Source organism: Nerophis lumbriciformis, linkage group LG20, assembly GCF_033978685.3.
Source record: "Nerophis lumbriciformis linkage group LG20, RoL_Nlum_v2.1, whole genome shotgun sequence".
Taxonomy (NCBI): Eukaryota; Metazoa; Chordata; class Actinopteri; order Syngnathiformes; family Syngnathidae; genus Nerophis; species Nerophis lumbriciformis.
This window is the reverse complement of record NC_084567.2, coordinates 11553487-11572833: the sequence shown is the minus strand read 5'-3', so window position 1 is coordinate 11572833 and position 19347 is coordinate 11553487. Positions and strand designations below refer to the sequence as shown.

Here is a 19347-nt window from a genome sequence, read left to right as displayed (position 1 = left end):
GTGCAATGAATAAATATAATGTACAAGTTACACCTTTTGAATGCAATTACTGAAATAAATCAAGTTTTTCAAAATATTCTAATTTACTGGCTTTTACCTGAAAATATTTTTTTAATAATTAAAAATATATATTTTTAAGACTTTTTAATATTTTTTAGGGAAAAGTAGTATAATTGGAAAAAATATGTATATTTGAAGGAAAAAGGAGTATAATTAAAACAGGTGTATATTATTGAGGAAAAGTTGTATGTTTGAGAAGAATGTTGAATACTTTGAATAATTGTTGTATAGTTTGGGGAAAAAAAAGCAAATTTTTTTGGGTAAAAAGATATACATTCACAAGAAAAAAAAAAGGTTGAACATTTTTACAAGAAAAAAGGTTGTAATCCTGTATATAAATGTATAAAATCTAATTGAAAAAAAAGGGTTGGGGCAAAGGTAAGCCAAATGATGTAATATTCCAACAATCGAAAGCCACAATAGTGAATAAACAAGAAACATGTGGAGGCTGACCTGTTCTTGACTTCCTTGAGGATAGCTTTCTCTCGGTTGTAGCTGAACTCTCCCGAGAAACATCTGGGAACGTCTGCCAGGTCTGCGTGGGTCGCCACCAGGACCACCACCAGGGGCTGCTGGACACGGCCTCCGAAAACTGGAAGACATCGCATTCACGTAACATTTTATGGAAAATCCCCCAAAACATCCGCCTTAAAGTCTTTGATATTATAGTGAGTAGCAAACTCTCACTATACTACCGTATTTTCTAGACCACAGGGTGCGCGGGATTATAAGGCACACTGCCAATGAGCAGGTCTATTCAGGTCTTTTTTCATACAAAAGGCGCACCGGATTATAAGGCGCATTAAAGGGGTCATATTATGATTTTTTTCTAAATGTAAAACTCTTCCTTGTGGTCTACATAACATGTAATGGTGGTTCTTTGGTCAAAATGTTGCATGGATGATGTTTTACACATCATCTTCAAGTCGCTTTCTGACAGTCGCTTCAGGATGCGCCGTTTTGTGGGCGGTCTTATTTACGTGGCTCAGCGTCTTCTCCCCGTCATCTTTGTTGTAGCGGTGTAGCGTGCAAGGACGGGAGTGGAAGAAGTGTCAAAAGATGGAGCTAACTGTTTTAATGACATCCAGACTTTACTTCAATCAATAACGGAGCAGCATCTCCTCATCCGTGGCTCACTAGTGCAACAACAACAACAACGCCGGAAATGTGTCCCTTGAAAAACCGTCCAACCGGAACTCTCTAATAACTAAAGTTCCTTGGGTGAATAATGTAAACTCACTACACCGGTATGTTTTAGCGCTTTCATAGCGAGATATAAGTTGGAACTTTACGCTACTTTATATTAGAAATGGTAACAGCGGAGGATGAATGTCCTATAACAAGAAGATAGAGAAAAAGAAAAAGCTTATTGACTACGGCACTACTACAGTGGCGGAAGTGCGCACATTTTCAGGACTTATGCAGATCCCAAATACACATCAGCAGGTACCAGAAGGTAAGAAAAGTTGCGTTTGCATAATATTGTGAAACAAAACGCCATATAACATGTCTGCTAATGGGTGCCATTTTGCGGTGCTTATACACACACTATACTAATACTTGTATCTCTGACTACGGTAGCCGTAATGGGCCGACGATCCATCAAAGTCATACTAAAACATTTTGACAGATTTTTGAGTGCCGTGTGTAATGTTCTTTATTTTCAATGGAACATTTAAAGTTTTGGTGTTAAAGTTAAAGTACCAATGATTGACACACACACACTAGGTGTGGCGAAATTATTCTCTGCATTTGACCCATCACCCTTGATCACCCCCTGGTAGGTGAGGGGAGCAGTGGGCAGCAGCGGTGGCCACGCCCTAGGATCATTTTTGGTGATTTAACCCCCAATTCCAATCCTTGATGCTGAGTGCCAAGCAGGGAGGTAATGGGTCCCATTTTTTATATGTTGTTTACTGGCGTCATATTGCAGTCTACACATATCTCTTGTGTGTGACTACCATCTACTGGTCACACCAGGTACCAAATAAAATTGCTTCGAGGTCGGTAGGCACAACTATAATTATTCCGTACTTTAGGCGCACCGGGTTATAAGGCTCACTGTCGATTTTTGAGAAAATGAAAGGATTTTGGCGTTGTTGGGGGCGTGGTTAAGAGGGGAGGAGTATATTTACAGCTAGAATTCACTAAGTCAAGTATTTCATATTATATATATACAAGAAATACTTGACTTTCAGTGAATTCTAACTATAAATATATATATTTTTTATATATATATATATATATATATATATATATATATATATATATATATATATATATATATAATAAATACTTGAATTTCAGTGTTCATTTATTTACACATATACACACAGATAACACTCATCTACTCATTGTTGAGTTAAGGGTTGAATTGTCCATCCTTGTTCTATTCTCTGTCACTATTTTTCTAACCATGCTGATGATGCATTGATGTTTGGCACGCACAAAAGTGCTTTCATCAAATGCACTAGACGGCAGTATTGTCCTGTTTAAGAGTGTCACAACATTGCTGTTTACAGCAGACAAACTGCTTTACGGTAGACGTGACTGCTGTTGTTGTGTGTTGTTGCCGCGCTGGGAGGACGTTAATGAAACTGCCTAACAATAAACCCACATAAGAAACCAATAACTCGCCCTCCATCATTCTACAGTTATAACGTGATTGGGCAGGTACGCTGTTTATTTTGTGGGAAAGCGGACTCAGGTCCGCATGGACCTGAGTCCGCCTGAATTTCGGGAGATTTTCGGGAGAAAATTTGTCCCGGGAGGTTTTCGGGAGAGTCGCTGAATTTCGGGAGTCTCCCGGAAAATCCGGGAGGGTTGGCAAGTATGTATTAGTGGACCAACAGCACGCACAATCATGTGTGCTTACGGACTGTATCCCTTGCAGACTGTATTGATATATATTGATATATAATGTAGGAACCACAATATTAATAACAGAAAGACACAACCCTTTTGTTTGAATGAGTGTAAATGGGGGAGGGAGGTTTTTTGGGTTGGTGCACTAATTGTAAGTGTATCTTGCGGTTTTTTTATGTTGATTTAATAAAAAAATGAAAAAAAACAACAACAAAAAAACGATACCGATAATAGAAAAACCGATACTGGTAATTTCCGATATTACATTTTAACGCATTTATCGCCGATAAAATCGGCAGGTCGATATTATCGGACATCTCTACTAATAATAATAATAATTAAACTCTCTAATTACTTATAATTTGGCTTTTTAGTGATTATAACAACATTTCTCATCAGGTTAACATTTTCTATTGGGTTGCGTTGGCAAGACTTAGCAAAACAACGAGTGTCTGCTGGAGTGGAAGAAACAACCAAACACAATTAGCATGTTGCTAATAACGATGATTACTGCCACCATCACAAAAACGTGGAGGACAGCCACTGTTGTCATAAAGTTGTCGTAGATTTTTTTTTTTTTTTGCTGTCGCTCACCAATGTCTTCGTGAGGCGGCGTGAGAGCCTTGAGCAGGTTGAGCCAATAGGTGATGTGGCTCAGCTGGGTCTCGTACGGCTCCTCCAGGCTGAACAGGACCAGGTGGATGGCGGTGACGTCGTTGGCGGCGAAGTAGTCGTAGGAGCAGTAGTACACGGGGTTCCCCGAAAACTCCCACGTGCTAAAATCTCCCACACCTACGCGGAAAGAGTTGTTGAGGACTTCACCGGCCACGCCTTTGACCCTGGCGGGTGTCGCTCACCGTGGATGCTGGCGTGCTGGATGTCCACGGCCCTGGTGGCCTGGTCGTCGGCGGCGGACAGGGCGCTGTGCACGGGCGAGAAGACCTCCAGGACGCCTTTGGTCAAGCTGGGCTCGAACATCATGCTGCGACTGCGCACGCTCACGTTCTCGCAGCCCGGGTACAGGTTGGAGATGCTCACCGACACTGGATGAAGGAGAGCGAGGTTTGTTGAGGAGAGTCATGCTGCTGCGGTTCATAAGCTCTAACACACGAGGGCGCTATTTTCATATATTCATTGTTTATTATTATGGACTGGAGCAGGGGTCAGGAACCTTTTTGGCATGAAAGCCAAATATTTTAAAATGTATTTCCGTGAGAGCCATATGATATTTTTTAACACTGAATACAACTAAATGCGTGCATTTTTAAGTAAGACCAACATTTTTTTAGTGTAATAAGTCTCTTATTCTTTTTAATAACATTGTTATTCTGAAGCTAACCAATAATAAATAAAATACTTCTTACCATTAATGCGACTTCTTGAAAAGGTGCGGTAGCAAACGGATGGATGGATTAAAATGCATGAGAATGTTTTATATTTTGAATGTTATTTTTAACACTGTAATTACCAGCTGAATTATTCATCACTTATCGTGTTAAGCAATGTCAGATAAGATTTATCTGAGAGCCAGATGCAGTCATCAAAAGAGCCACATCTGGCTCTAGAGCCATAGGTTCCATACCACTGGACTGGAGTATCTCAAGGCCACGGTGAGCCAGATGTGGCCCACCACTTCATTTTATTTGGCCCTCGAAAGCTTCGAAATAATATGTATCAATAAAGTACTGTAACTTTTCTTACTAAATGTATTCTTTCTTTCTATTTTGAGAGGAAAAAATAAAAAAATAAAATATGTAATCCATGTCATCACAAATTATGTCTACTTAAATATTGTCTAATTATGCAAAAATGTATTAACAAACATTCAAACCATTGTTTGAATAGAAATAAATACTAATAATAATGATTTCAAAGCAAAATAGCCATCAAATTGTGCAATGTAAAAGTAGCAATAGATTTCATGGTAAAATTGTGAAATTTACTGTGGTTTTTAAAGCATTGTTCTCAAAATGAAGAAAAAAAAACAGTACTTTTTTTTTTTACTGTAATAAACTGTGGTGCCGCAAATCAACAACTGTTAATTTGCGGTAAAAAACAAAATAACTGGAGGCTCAGGTGCCAACATTTTTTTTATTTACAGGAAAAAAAACAAATGTGCATTTTACAGTAAAATTCTGGCAACTGAGCTGCCTTTGTTTTACCATAAAAACAGCAATGCTGTTTTTCCATTTACCAAGAAGTTTATTACACTACATTTTGATGTGAAATTATTGCAACTTACCATATTTTTTTTACATTTTAGTTTTTAAAAAATCTACTAAAAATGCATTAAAAATTGTAATAATATTATTCACTGTTAGAAGCGGCCCTCTGGGGCCAAACATAACTGCGATGTGGCTCTCAGTTGAAAGGACTTTGACACCTCTGTTGTAGACTGTCCATCCGTGGGTTTTATGGTCTGAGCTCCCCACCCATTTAAAAAAATACAAAAAACTGTCTGTAGAACTTTGAGGACAAAAATTAATTTATTCCGTTTAGGAAAAAGGCTGCAGCATAACAAAATGTGGAAAAAGTGAAGCGCTGTGAATAATTTCCAGATGCATTGTACAATATACACCCCTTTTTATGCTGAAAAATATCCAACTTTTTTTACTAAAATATATAATCATTTTCTTGAAGAAAAGCAACTTGTAAACTTAGTAATCTTATGACAACATAACAAAACATTGTAATATCATGCAAGCATTTTCTTGAAACCAAATGTTTTCCCCTCTAAAATATATGTCTTTAAAAATGATTCAAAGTATGCCATTGTTTGTTCCAATAGTAAATATGTATTTATATATTTTAGAATAGAATAGATAGAATTTTGAGGACAAAAATAAACGTATTCTATTTTGGAATAAGGCTGTAACATAAATGGAAAAATTGAAGCGCTGTGAATACTTACCGGATGTATTGTCACAATAAAAGCTTTACATCTTTGAGGAAAATATCGCACATTATTGTTTCTGTCTTCATATATTTAAGAAACGTCATATTACTGAGAAGACGTTAAATTCTGAGAAAAAATATATACATTTTTGAGAAAAAAGTTGCGATTGTGCATAAATGAATGCATTTTTTTAAGATGAAAAACAAAAAAACAAAAAAAGGTTTTACTTGATTAAGTTACTTTTATCTTATAATATAATTACTATTTACTTGGGAAAATATTAACTATGACACATTTTCACTTATGCAGTAATTTATGTAACATTTTTTAGTGCAGTCCTAATTAGTAATGTGTGTCCCAATACAACTTTTTCCACTTCTGATACGAGGCAAATATCGGTGCACAATACCAATTTTGATCCCATACGATATCAGCAAAATGTATACATACTTACATTTTTTTGGAGTGTGGAATCTTAAAAAAAGGCCTAATGAGTCAAACAGAGAACAATGCTAGGTATGAAAAACAATAACCTATTTATTATTAACTGTCTGGAATGGACTTTATGATCGAGTGGTAATTAGCTTTTTTTGGCCACACCTAGCTGCCACAATAATTTATCAAGTTAAGATCATGAAGCGGTAAGTGAAGGATGCGGACACGTTTGTTACTTCCGAATAAGCTTCTGCCTTGGAGACTTTGTATGTGTAATGTACTCTAATGATTTGATACTTGTTTATATTGACAAATGTGCTGTTTTACACTGCAATATTGTTCAATTAAGGACATGTAATACATAAGTCTAGCTTGTGTGCTATTGTGTGCTTAGCTGTTGTGTAGCAGCTAGCTCCAAGTAGCCAATAGCCTACCATGTTTACCTTTTGTAAATGACTTGACGAAAACAGAAGAAATTGTGTGCTTATAGGAAGACATTTAAATTAAATACATTTAATAAACTGCTCGTATCGGACATTTTACACGCAAGGGGATTTCAATTTTTTTGCTGATATCATAACGATATTCAGTATCAAAATCGGATTGGGACGCCCCTAATTATTACGTTGATGTACCGGAGTTTAATTCCGAGATTTTAAATGCAAGCCGATGTGATCAGATACTTTTTTTCCGCCGGTATAGGACTGATATCCTAAATCAATATTGGATCGGAACACCTCTAACTAAAATAGTACATTTTCCAATTTGTTAGTAACGACCAAAATATAACTTTTTAATAATTTGATACTTATTTATATTGACAAATGTGCTGTTTTACACTGCAATATTGTTCATTTAAGGACATGTAATACATAAGTCTAGCTTGTGTGCTATTGTGTGCTTAGCTGTTGTGTAGCAGCTAGCTCCAAGTAGCCTATAGCCTACCATGTTTACCTTTTGTAAATGACTTGACGAAAACAGAAGAAATTGTGTGCTTATAGGAAGACATTTAAATTAAATACTTTTAATAAACTGCTCGTATCGGACATTTTACATGCAAAGTGATTTAATTTTTTTTGCTGATATCGCAACGATATTCAGTATCAATATCGGATTGGGACGCCCCTAATTATTACGTTGATGTACCGGAGTTTAAATCCGAGATTTTAAATGCAAGCCGATGTAATCAGATACTTTTTTTCCGCCGGTTTAGGACTGATATCCTAAATCAATATTGGATCGGCACACCTCTAACTAAAATAGTAAATTTTCCAATTTGTTAGTAACGACCAAAATATAACTTTTTAATAATTTGATACTTATTTATATTGACAAATGTGCTGTTTTACACTGCAATATTGTTCAATTAAGGACATGTAATACATAAGTCTAGCTTGTGTGCTATTGTGTGCTTAGCTGTTGTGTAGCAGCTAGCGCCAAGTAGCCTATAGCCTACCATGTTTACCTTTTGTAAATGACTTGACAAAAACAGAAGAAATTGTGTGCTTATAGAAAGACATTTAAATTAAATACATTTAATAAACTGCTCGTATCGGACATTTTACACGCAAGGTGATTTCATTTTTTTTTCTTATATCGTAATGATATTCAGTATCAATATCGGTGTGGAGGGAGGTGTGGCCAGCGCTGCCTGCAGGAGCGGAGGTCACCGCCTCTGTCCATGGTGCTGAGGACAGAGCACCATCAGACGGGGGCGTGGCAGTCCCGACGGCGGGACACAGCTGAACAGGTGATTGGATCTCCCAGGTGGTACGAGTTATCTAATCACCTGTTGTCTTTAACAGTAGCGGCCGGGAACAGTAGGAGAGGAAGGATTGGGAGTGACTGCAAAGTCACGACCTGCTGAAAAGCATTTTTGAATGATCTTGTCAAAAACATTAAAACTTTGTCAACTTTGCACGCCTGTCTGTGGTGACGTGTATATCAGTGGAACCGCTAGGCAATCGGATTGGGACGCCCCTAATTATTAAATTGATGTACCGGAGTTTAAATCCGAGATTTTAAATGCAAGCCGATGTGATCAGATACTTTTTTTCCGCCGGTATAGGACTGATATCCTATATCAATATTGGATCGGCACACCTCTAACTAAAATAGTCAATTTTCTAAATTAGCCTAAATTGCGAGTAACGACCAAAACATAACTTTTTAATTATTTGATACTTGTTTATATTGACAAATGTGCTGTTTTACACTGCAATATTGTTCAATTAAGGACATGTAATACATAAGTCTAGCTTGTGTGCTATTGTGTGCTTAGCTGTTGTGTATCTGCTCGCTCCGAGTGCTGTTTGTTTTATGCGCTTAGATTGGAGATTTTAGATTCAAAGCTGATTTACAAACCCCGTTTCCATATGAGTTGGGAAATTGTGTTAGATGTAAATATGAATGGAATACAATGATTTGCAAATCATTTTCAACCCACATTTAGTTTAATATGCTCCAAAGACAACATGTTTGATGTTCAAACTGATAAACTTTTTTTTGTTGTTGCAAATAATCATTAACTTTAGAATTTGATGCCAGCAACACGTGACAAAGAAGTTGGGAAAGGTGGCAATAAATACTGATAAAGTTGAGGAATGCTCATCAAACACTTATTTGGAACATCCCACAGGTGAACAGGCAAATTGGGAACAGGTGGGTGCCATGATTGGGTATAAAAGTAGATTCCATGAAATGCTCAGTCATTCACAAACAAGGATGGGGCGAGGGTCACCACTTTGTCAACAAATGCATGAGCAAATTGTTGAACAGTTTAAGAAAAACCTTTCTCAACCAGCTATTGCAAGGAATTTAGGGATTTCACCATCTACGGTCCGTAATATCATCAAAGGGTTCAGAGAATCTGGAGAAATCACTGCACATAAGCAGCTAAGCCCGTGACCTTCGATCCCTCAGGCTGTATTGCATCAACAAGCGACATCAGTGTGTAAAGGATATCACCACATGGGCTCAGGAACACTTCAGAAACCCACTGTCAGTAACTACAGTTGGTCGCTACATCTGTAAGTGCAAGTTAAACCTCTCCTATGCAAGGCGAAAACAGTTTATCAACAACACCCAGAAACGCTGTCGGCTTCGCTGGGCCTGAGCTCATCTAAGATGGACTGATGCAAAGTGGAAAAGTGTTCTGTGGTCTGACGAGTCCACATTTCAAATTGTTTTTGGAAACTGTGGCCGTCGTGTCCTCCGGACCAAAGAGGAAAAGAACCATCCGGATTGTTATAGGCACAAAGTTCAAAAGCCAGCATCTGTGATGGTATGGGGGTGTATTAGTGCCCAAGACATGGGTAACTTACACATCTGTGAAGACGCCATTAATGCTGAAAGGTACATACAGGTTTTGGAGCAACATATGTTGCCATCCAAGCAACATTACCATGGACGCCCCTGCTTATTTCAGCAAGACAATGCCAAGCCACGTGTTTCATCAACGTGGCTTCATAGTAAAAGAGTGCGGGTACTAGACTGGCCTGCCTGTAGTCCAGACCTGTCTCCCATTGAAAATGTGTGGCGCATTATGAAGCTTAAAATACCACAACGGAGACTGTTGAACAACTTAAGCTGTACATCAAGCAAGAACGGGAAATAATTCCACCTGAGAAGCTTAAAAAATGTGTCTCCTCAGTTCCCAAACGTTTACTGAGTGTTGTTAAAAGAAAAGGTGATGTAACACAGTGGTGAACATGCCCTTTCCCAACTACTTTGGCACGTGTTGCAGCCATGAAATTCTAAGTTAATTATTATTTGCAAAAAAAAATAAAGTTTATGAGTTTGAACATCAAATATCTTGTCTTTGTAGTGCATTCAATTGAATATGGGTTGAAAATGATTTGCAAAATCATTGTATTCCGTTTATATTTACATCGAACACAATTTCCCAACTCATATGGAAACGGGGTTTGTAATATTGTTTGTTTTTGCTCATACCAGATCGAGACACCCCTGCTGTAGTCCTGGTTGTCCTTGGTATAAATATAATAGATATTCCTTTGATGTTATCAATTTAACACAGGAACAGATCAAGTTCCTGTAAATAGAACCGTGACAGTTGGACCCTGCTGGGCGGGTCACACACGCTCTGCCGCGTCTTACCGGCGGGTTTGGAGTTGACGGGAGAATTGGGGTGCCGCACGCCGTTAGTCATGCGGGTTGTCCTGCGTCTCCTGAAGAAGCTGCGCAGGATGCCGCACTTGAGGGACTCCAGCAAGGTGCTCTTGCCCGCCGCCGAATGGCCGAAGAGCTTCAGCTTGACCCGCGGCTGGGCCATCATGGTGGGCCGCAGCTGCTGGATGTAACCCAGCTTGTGGTTGTCCTGACGCAGAGACAACAACCTATTAGTCCTTATCGTGTGGAACATCGTTCATTACGTTATTGTTGTGTGTGTTCAGATCTACAGTATTTACACATCCCATAAAATATGTCCATATTTTTCATAATTCCACATTTTACGCAGCTAAATTGCAATTGAGAATGAAAGGACAATTTGTACATGTCCTACGTTTCTTAACTCATTCAAACCATCGCAACCTGAAAACATTTAGCTCTTCTAGAACATCCGAACTAACAATTTTACACATTTCCTACTTTTCCAAAAAATTTTAAATTAAAAAATAGATAACATCTCTGACACATTTCTATATTAATTAAAATAAAACTGGTTTGGTTCAGTCAAATTCTACCCAAACATTTAAAAAAGTCAAATATAAATAAGGCAAAAAGAGAAGTATCCCACACTTCTCTTTTCTAAAGTAAATATGTACAGGACAGATAAATTTTTTTTTTTTTAAAATAGATTTTTGATAAAAAATTGTAATCAATTAAGAATGGCAATTAATCTCAAAATCGATTTTTTTCTTGACACCCCTAATGGACAATAAACATTTTTATGTTGTAGGATGACTACCCAGCCCTAAATTCAAACCATTTTAGTATCAAAATATCCAGCAATAACAATTTCTCACATCAGGCGGACTCAGGTCCATGCGGACCTGAGTCCGCTTTCCCACAATATAAACGGCGTGCCTGCCCAATCACGTTATAACTGTAGAATGATCGAGGGCGAGTTCTTGGTTTCTTATGTGGGTTTATTGTTAGGCAGTTTCATTAACGTCCTCCCGGCGCGGTAACAACACACAACAACAGCAGTCACGTTTTCGTCTACCGTAAAGCAGTTCATCTGCCGTAAACAGCAATGTTGTGACACTCTTAAACAGGACAATACTGCCATCTAGTGCATTTGATGAAAGCACTTTTGTGCGTGCCACACAGCAATGCATCATCAGAGAGGGTGTTCAGCATGGTTAGAAAAATAGTGACAGAGAATAGACCAAGGAAGGACAATTCAACCCTTAACTCAACAAGTATATGTGTAAATAAATGAACACTGAAATTCAAGTATTTATTTTTTATATATATATATATATATATATATATATATATAAAAATATATATAAATAAATATATATATATATATATATATATATATAATAAAATAAATATATATTTATAGCTAGAATTCACTGAAAGTCAAGTATTTCATATATATATATATATATATATAAGAAATACTTGACTTGGTGAATTCTAGCTGTAAATATACTCCTCCCCTCTTAGCCACGCCCCCAGCCACCCCCCCCCCCCCCCCCCACCTCCTGAAATCGGAGGTCTCAAGGTTGGCAAGTATGCTCTAGGGAAGCTCTTCTTAATAATGAAGAGCTCCATTCAGGTTGGCGTGCATGAGTGGCATTAAGAAGTGCGGGTGACGTGGGCCACAAGAGCCCTCCACACTCCCACCTGAGCTGTCCTTCAGTACAACCAACAATAAATAAATGTCAAGCTGCACTGAATGCTGTGGAATACAGAAGGTCTCTGCTAAAATCCTATTGATGACTGGGTTCTTGTCTCCGGCGGTGACACTTCACATTCACGCGTCTAAAAATAAACGCTCAGGCGCTCAGATAGAGCCAGTGTGAAATGTGTTGTTACAGCGAACACAGTAGCCGTCTTCTCTCAGTAACCGCACCGAAGACATTTCTTGAATTGTTTTACCTTTTTAAGCTTCCCCAGCAAGGCGACGATCCCGTTGTGCTGCTCAGCCGAAGCCAAGTCCTCGGCGCTCTTTCCATCCTGACAAAAATTCAACACAAACAGGCGTGAGGGACGATTCGCACGCAAATCCTGACAGGTTTATTCGGGCTGGGGAAGAGTGATGAGAAACATAGAATCAAGGCTGTGACTTGTACTCTTGGGTGGGATTGCCTTTAGAGATGTCCGATAATAGCTTTTTTGCCGATATCCGATATTGTCCAACTCTAAGTTACCGATTCCGATATCAACCGATACCGATATATACAGTCGTGCCTAATTTTGTTGTGATGCCCCGCTGGATGCATTAAACAATGTAACAAGGTTTTCCAAAATAAATCAACTCAAGTTATGGAAAAAAATGCCAACATGGCACTGCCATATTTATTATTGAAGTCACAAAGTGCATTATTTTTTTAACATGCCTCAAAACAGCAGCTTGGAATTTGAGACATGCTCTCCCTGAGAGAGCATGAGGAGATTGAGTTGGGGGGGGTAGCAGGGGGTGTATATTGTTGCGTTGCAAGGGGTTCTGGGTGTTTGTTCTGTTCTGTTATGTTGTGTTACGGTGCGGATGTTCTCACAAAATGTGTTTGTCATTCTTGTTTGGTGTGGGTTCACAGTGTGGCGCATATTTGTAACAGTGTTAAAGTTGTTTATACGGCCACCCTCAGTGTGACCTGTATGGCTGTTGACCAAGTATGCAGGGCATTCACTTGTGTGAGTGAAAAACCGTGGATATTATGTGATTGGGCCGACAGGCAAAGGCAGTGCCTTTAAAGCACGCCCCCAATATTGTTGTCTGGGTGGAAATCGGGAGAATGGTTGCCCCGGGAGATTTTCGGGAGAGGCACTGAAATTCGGGAGTCTCCCGGGAAAATTGGGAGGGTTGGCAAGTATGACTGGGAGACGCAACTGCTCTGTACTTCTCCCTACGTCCGTGTACCATTCCGTACAGCGGCGTTTTAAAAAGTCATACATTTTACTTTTTGAAACCGATAATTTACGATATTACATTTTAAAGCATTTATCGGCCGATAATATCGGCAGTCCGATATTATCGGACATCTCTAATTGCCTTCTCTGTCCACCAGGAGACAGTGTCATTGGTACACTTTTATTTACCGTATTTTTCGGAGTATAAGTCGCACCTGCCGAAAATGCATCATAAAGAAGGAAAAAAACATATATAAATCGCACTGGAGCCCGGCCAAACTATGAAAAAAACTGCGACTTATAGTCCGAAAAATATGGTACAAGGCTCTTCTAGGACTCATACATTTGTGCATGATTTCAAAGAGAAGTACCAACTCTTATGCACTGAGATCTAAAGATCAACTGTTGCTCTCTGTCCCTTTTGCTCGCACTGAGCTAGGGAAAAACAACGTTTGTCTATGCAGCTCCTTGTGCTTGGAACATGCTACAAAGAGACTGAATTTTTATCCTTAAATGCTTTTAAATCTAAATTGAGAGCATTTGAAGGAGCCTCAGTTATCTGTAACTGTTTTACTTGATGTCCATCCAGTCATTTTAATGTGAATGTCATTTTATGTGTAACTTTGGACTCCAAGTAGTATGTTTTAGGGGAAAAAGTTGTACACTATTAGGAAAACCTTTTCATATTTTTGGAGGATTTGGGAAGAAAAGGTTGCATACTTTTAAGAAAAATATGTATTAGTGAGAACTTTTTTTTTTTAAATATAAAAACTGGTTGTATACCTTTAATTTTTCATGTGTGTGAGCAAACGCAAAAACTCCCTGAGCATTCAGTGGAGCCCATGTGAGCAACATCAGATGTGCACACTGTGGCTACACCAGCAGCACACCTGTCCCAAACCTGACTAAATAACAAGTTCAATCTCCATCCATCCATCCATTTCCTACTGCTTGTCCCTTAAGGGGTCGCTGGAGCCTATCTCAGCTGCATTCGGGCGGAAGGCGGTTTACACCCTGGACAAGTCCCCACCTCATCGCAGGGCCAACACAGATAGACAGACAACATTCTCTTATTATTATAATCAAATGACAGCAGTCATTTCCATTTCTAATATAAGTGTTTAGGCCCACTTACAATGACAATAACAAAAAATATTGTTTTTCATGAACTGTGTACTTGTATTGTTTGTCTGGGTGGAGGTCCTGCTTTGGAAATAATTTGTACCCCTTTCAGATATTGCATTTAGTTCCCATTAAAACATTCACATGTTGCACAATGAGATGTAAGCAAGGGATCATGTGTACATTCCTGCAACTTCCTGTTTGTAAAAAATATATTTTTAGTAGTATTTATTTAATATACTAACAGCATTTCATGATTAATATTTATAAATTAAGATTCCTAAAAAATGACACTAGAATAAGCACACATTTGATTGGTAAATCATAGTGTAACGACCTGGAATGACACTTTATGTGTGGTGTTAGAGTTGTCCGACTTTTTGTGTGGCTGTAAACGCATCACTGGCTAAGTGCCATATGTGCAAGTGTTGGCGCAAGTGAGAAAGAGCGAGCGGCTGCTGTTGATATAACAAAGTTGCTTTTGGTCTGGTTTGTACTGCAGAAAATGACCAGTTTTGCTAGATATTTTTTTTTACTAATGTTTTGGTGATGTGTTTATGGCCGACAATAAAGAGTTTTGCTCAGTAAAGTGATGGATGGAATTCATGTCCTCAAAGCGTCTCGACAGACGTTACAATATTTGAACAATGATGACGAAAACGGTTTTCTCTGTCGTGTACGTGTGTCGAAAATTGTTATGCGCTTATTTTTTTTATTTGATTTTGTGCGTGGCATAGATTTGCCGTGCGCAGAGGACGCTTGAGCAGTGTGCAATTGCACAGGCGCGCACCTTAGAGGGAACGTTGTTCAGGAGAGTTCCTTCAGGAAAATTACAATTCCAGCAGGAGTGTATATTATTATATTATATAATGTGTATATTAATGGGAAAAAATTTGTGTATTTGTGGAAAAAATATATATACCTACAAGAAAATTGTATATTAGTGACAAGTTGCATGTTTTTGGGAAAAACAATTGTATTCTATTGTGGAAATCTTTTTATATTTTTAGCGGAAAAAAATGGGAAAAAAAAGTTTCAATGCGGTTTTTAGACTCAATGGGATTTTGTCCTGGTTAAATAAAAATAAATAAATAAAATTTAAAATAAATACTATAAACAAGGAGTTAATTAACTTCAGCTGCAAAGAAGCAACAAAAGTTATATATAACGTTTGTAACTTAAATAATAATCTGGAGTGCATGAGAAAGTGGAAAGTCCGCATTAAAAGCGCCGATGAGTTCATTGTAAACAACAATACAAGTGTTACTTATACGCATAACATTTTAAAGCGCATGCAGAGCTAAATGCTGACCAATCATACTTCAAATGCAGCTACTGCCGACTTGCGGCGTTTATTTTAAAAAACTACATCCGGAGGTTACCTACAGCCACAGCTGTATGTTTCTTCTGAACCCCAGCAGTTCTATGCTTTTGTAAAGCACACAGATGATAGAAGACTCAATGGTTCATTGAGTAGTAGCAATAATTGGTATTTAGCATAATGAACAACTATGTGTGACACGCATGACTTTATTTGACTTTTACTTAGTAGTGTTATAAAGCAATCTACTTCCTTTTTGAAGAATGTGACCAAAAACATGGCCCGTACAGCAACTAATGCTAATGAATTGCCTTTTCATTAAATTTGTCCCCAATTAGTGTGAAAATTTGTCTTTGGCGGTGTCCACTGTCCTCTCCCATGGCCCTTATTTGTCGTTCACAGTCACACAGATCCACTGTGACACCCGACAACTTCCACGTCTCGTTCACTAAGCGCACCATCTGTCACCGCGTGGGTGGATGGCGATGATGCTGGACAGCCTGAGACTCCCACAGAGATCCGCCCGCCTCCGTCCACACTGATGACAGGATGTTGTGGACCGATACTGACATGAAAAGAAGCCAGCTGTGGGCGCTCATGTTTCATTTCACTTCATCGTGAGACGAACCCACTGGGCAGTGAATTATACAAGAGCTTGTATGAAACATGTAGATGGCATCAGGATGCCATGCAATATTAACAGCTGGAGAGCACTCTGCTTTTACAGCTGGGATTGGATCCTCTTTGGGAATGCTTCATTTCTTTGAAAGGAAACTTTAATGACATAATTCTCTTCAGCGCCATGTATTCTGCAGAAAAAAGTTACGCTCCCAAGAAAAATGTGTATCACTGGGAAACAAGTTGTATGTTTTTGGGGGAAAAAGTTGTAAGCTATTATGGTATTTAAAAAAATATTAAAAAATAAATATTATTGTGAAAAACTTTATTTACTTATAAGAAAATATTATATTATTATTATGAATTATATTTTTGAGACACATTTTTATATTTTGGAGAAAAAAGGTTGTTACTGTATTTACTTCCAGGAAAAAATTATTGACTGAATTAAAGCTGTATTAGTGAGAAAAAAATATATTTTTAAAGAAAAAAGTAGTATATTTTGGAGAAAATTCTATATTACGGAGTAAAAAGTTGTACGTTTTTTGGAGAAACGTTGTAAGCTATTGTGGAATTATTATAAATATTTTTTAGGATAAAAAAAACTTAATTTTTTAAATTTAATTTATTTAAAAAAATTGTATTAATAAGAAATGGTTTTTTTAATATTTTTAAGAAAAACGTTTTATATCTAGACTAGACTAGACTTCCTTTTTATTGTCATTCAAATTTGCACTTTACAGCACAGATAAGAACGAAATTTTGTTGCATTAGCTCATGGTAGTGCAGGATAAAAAAGCAATAAGGTGCATGTATAAATAAATAAATAGGTTACTGTACAGATAAATATATTGCACTTTTTCACATGCATCCACGTTTATGTATATAATTCCAAGAAACATTTTTATTATTAAAAAAATAAAGTTGTGTATTTTGGGGAAAAAAATGACAAACCTCCATGAAAAAAGTGTATCATTGAGAAAGAAGTTGTATGTAAATTACAGAGAATTTAAAAATATATATTCTTAAAGGAAGAGTTGTATATTTTTAACAAAACAGTTTTATATTTTGGAGAAAAACAGTTATTGTTGCTGTATATACTTCAAGGAAAAATGTATATTACTAAAAATAAAGTTGTATTAATGAGAAAAAGTTCGATATTTTTTCAGAAAAAAGTGGTATATTTTGGAGAAAAAAATTACTGAGTAAAAAGTTGTATGTTTTTAACAAAACAGTTTTATATTTTGGAGAAAAACAGTTATTGTTGCTGTATATACTTCAAGGAAAAATGTATATTACTAAAAATAAAGTTGTATTAATGAGAAAAAGTTCGATATTTTTTCAGAAAAAAGTGGTATATTTTGGAGAAAAAAATTACTGAGTAAAAAGTTGTATGTTTTTTGGGGGGAAAACGTAAGCTATTGTGGAATTATTACAAATATTTGTTTTTTATTTAGTTAGTGAGAAAAAAAAGTTTTATGCTTTGGAGAAAAAAGGTTACTGTATATGCTTCTAAGAAACATGTCTATTACTGAAAATATTTTGGGGAAAACAAATATAAACCTCCAAGAAAAAGTGTATCATTGGGAAACAAGTTGTACGTTATAGGGGAAAAATGTTGTTTACTGTGCTGTCAAGAAATTACAGAGAATTCAAAAATATATATTTTTAAAGCAAAAGTTGTATGTTTGGGGGGAAAAGGTTGTAGGCTGTTGTGGTATTTATATTTTTTATTTATTGGGAATTAAAAAAATTTACTTTTAAGAAAACATTATTATTATGAATTATATTTTTACAAAAACAGTTTAACATTTTGGAGAAAGAAGGTTATAGTTACTGTATATACTTCCAAGACAAATGTATATCATTGAAAATTGTATTAGTGAGAAAAAAAAGTTTGTTATTTTTTAAGAAAAAGGTGGTATATTTTGGAGAAAAAAGTCGTACAATTTTGAAGAAAATTGAGTAAAAAGTTGCATGTTTTTGGGGAAAAAGTTGTAAGCTATTGTGAAAGTATTAAAAATATATTTTTAAGGATAAAAAAATATTTTTGGAAAAAAAAGTTTTACCTAAAAATGTAAAAAAAAAAATTGTATATTTTGGAGAAAAAATACTCCCAAGAAAAATGTGTATTACTGAAAAAAGTTGTGTATTTTGGGAGGGAAACAAGTATATAACGCCAAGAAAAAAGTGCATCATTTAGAAACAAGTTGTATGTTTTAGGGGGAAAACTTTTACACTATTAGGAAAATCTTTTCATATTTTTGAAGGATTTTGGGAGAAAAGGTTGCATACTTTTAAGAAAAATATGTATTAGTGAGAATTTTTTTTATATAAAAAATAGTCGTGTACCTCTAAGAAATGTGTATATTACTGAGAAAAAAGTTGTGTCTTTGTTGAAAAGAATTAGATACCAACAAGAAACTTGAATATCAGTAACAAGTTGCATGTTTTTGGGAAAAAAGTCGTATTCTACTGTGGAAATCTTTTTATATGTTGAGGGGAAAAATTGGAAAAAAAAGAAATGTGTACGACTGATAAAAAAAAAAAAGGTTGTATATTTCGAAGGAAAAAGTAATAGATTATTTAGGAATAGTTTTGGGGGATTTTAAAAATGTATATATTTTTTATTTTGTGTATTTAAAAAAACATGTATATGTATAAAAAAAAGGTGCATATTTTAAATAAAAACTTACAAAAAAAAAAGTTGTATATTTTTGGGCAAAAAGTTTTACATTGAATTTGTCTTTATAAATATTTTGCAGCTCTAAAAATATTTTGGGAAAAAGCTGAATACTTTATTTTTAAGAAAAAAGTTGCATATTTTGTGGGAAACAATTGTTGATTATTATAATAAAAAAAAAAAAAAAAGTAGTATGATTTTTAAAAAGAAAAGTTGTATTTTTTTAGGAAAAAAAGTTGTATATTTTTGGGGAAAAGTTGGATCCTGTTGTTGTTTTTTTTATACATATATTTTGTTGTT

General features: G+C 36.3%; 1 protein-coding gene across 1 annotated transcript in view; it reads right to left on the bottom strand.

Annotated features, from left to right (window-relative positions):
• Positions 1–19347, bottom strand: part of dapk1 (death-associated protein kinase 1) — a 178193-nt gene that overhangs the window by 10751 nt on the left and 148095 nt on the right. The window contains exons 19-23 of the mRNA XM_061980418.1: positions 12332–12409; positions 10376–10595; positions 3783–3968; positions 3520–3717; positions 514–652 (exon numbers count right to left, since the gene is read on the bottom strand). Coding sequence (XP_061836402.1) covers positions 514–652; positions 3520–3717; positions 3783–3968; positions 10376–10595; positions 12332–12409 — 821 coding nt within the window. The remainder of the gene's footprint in view (positions 1–513; positions 653–3519; positions 3718–3782; positions 3969–10375; positions 10596–12331; positions 12410–19347) is intronic.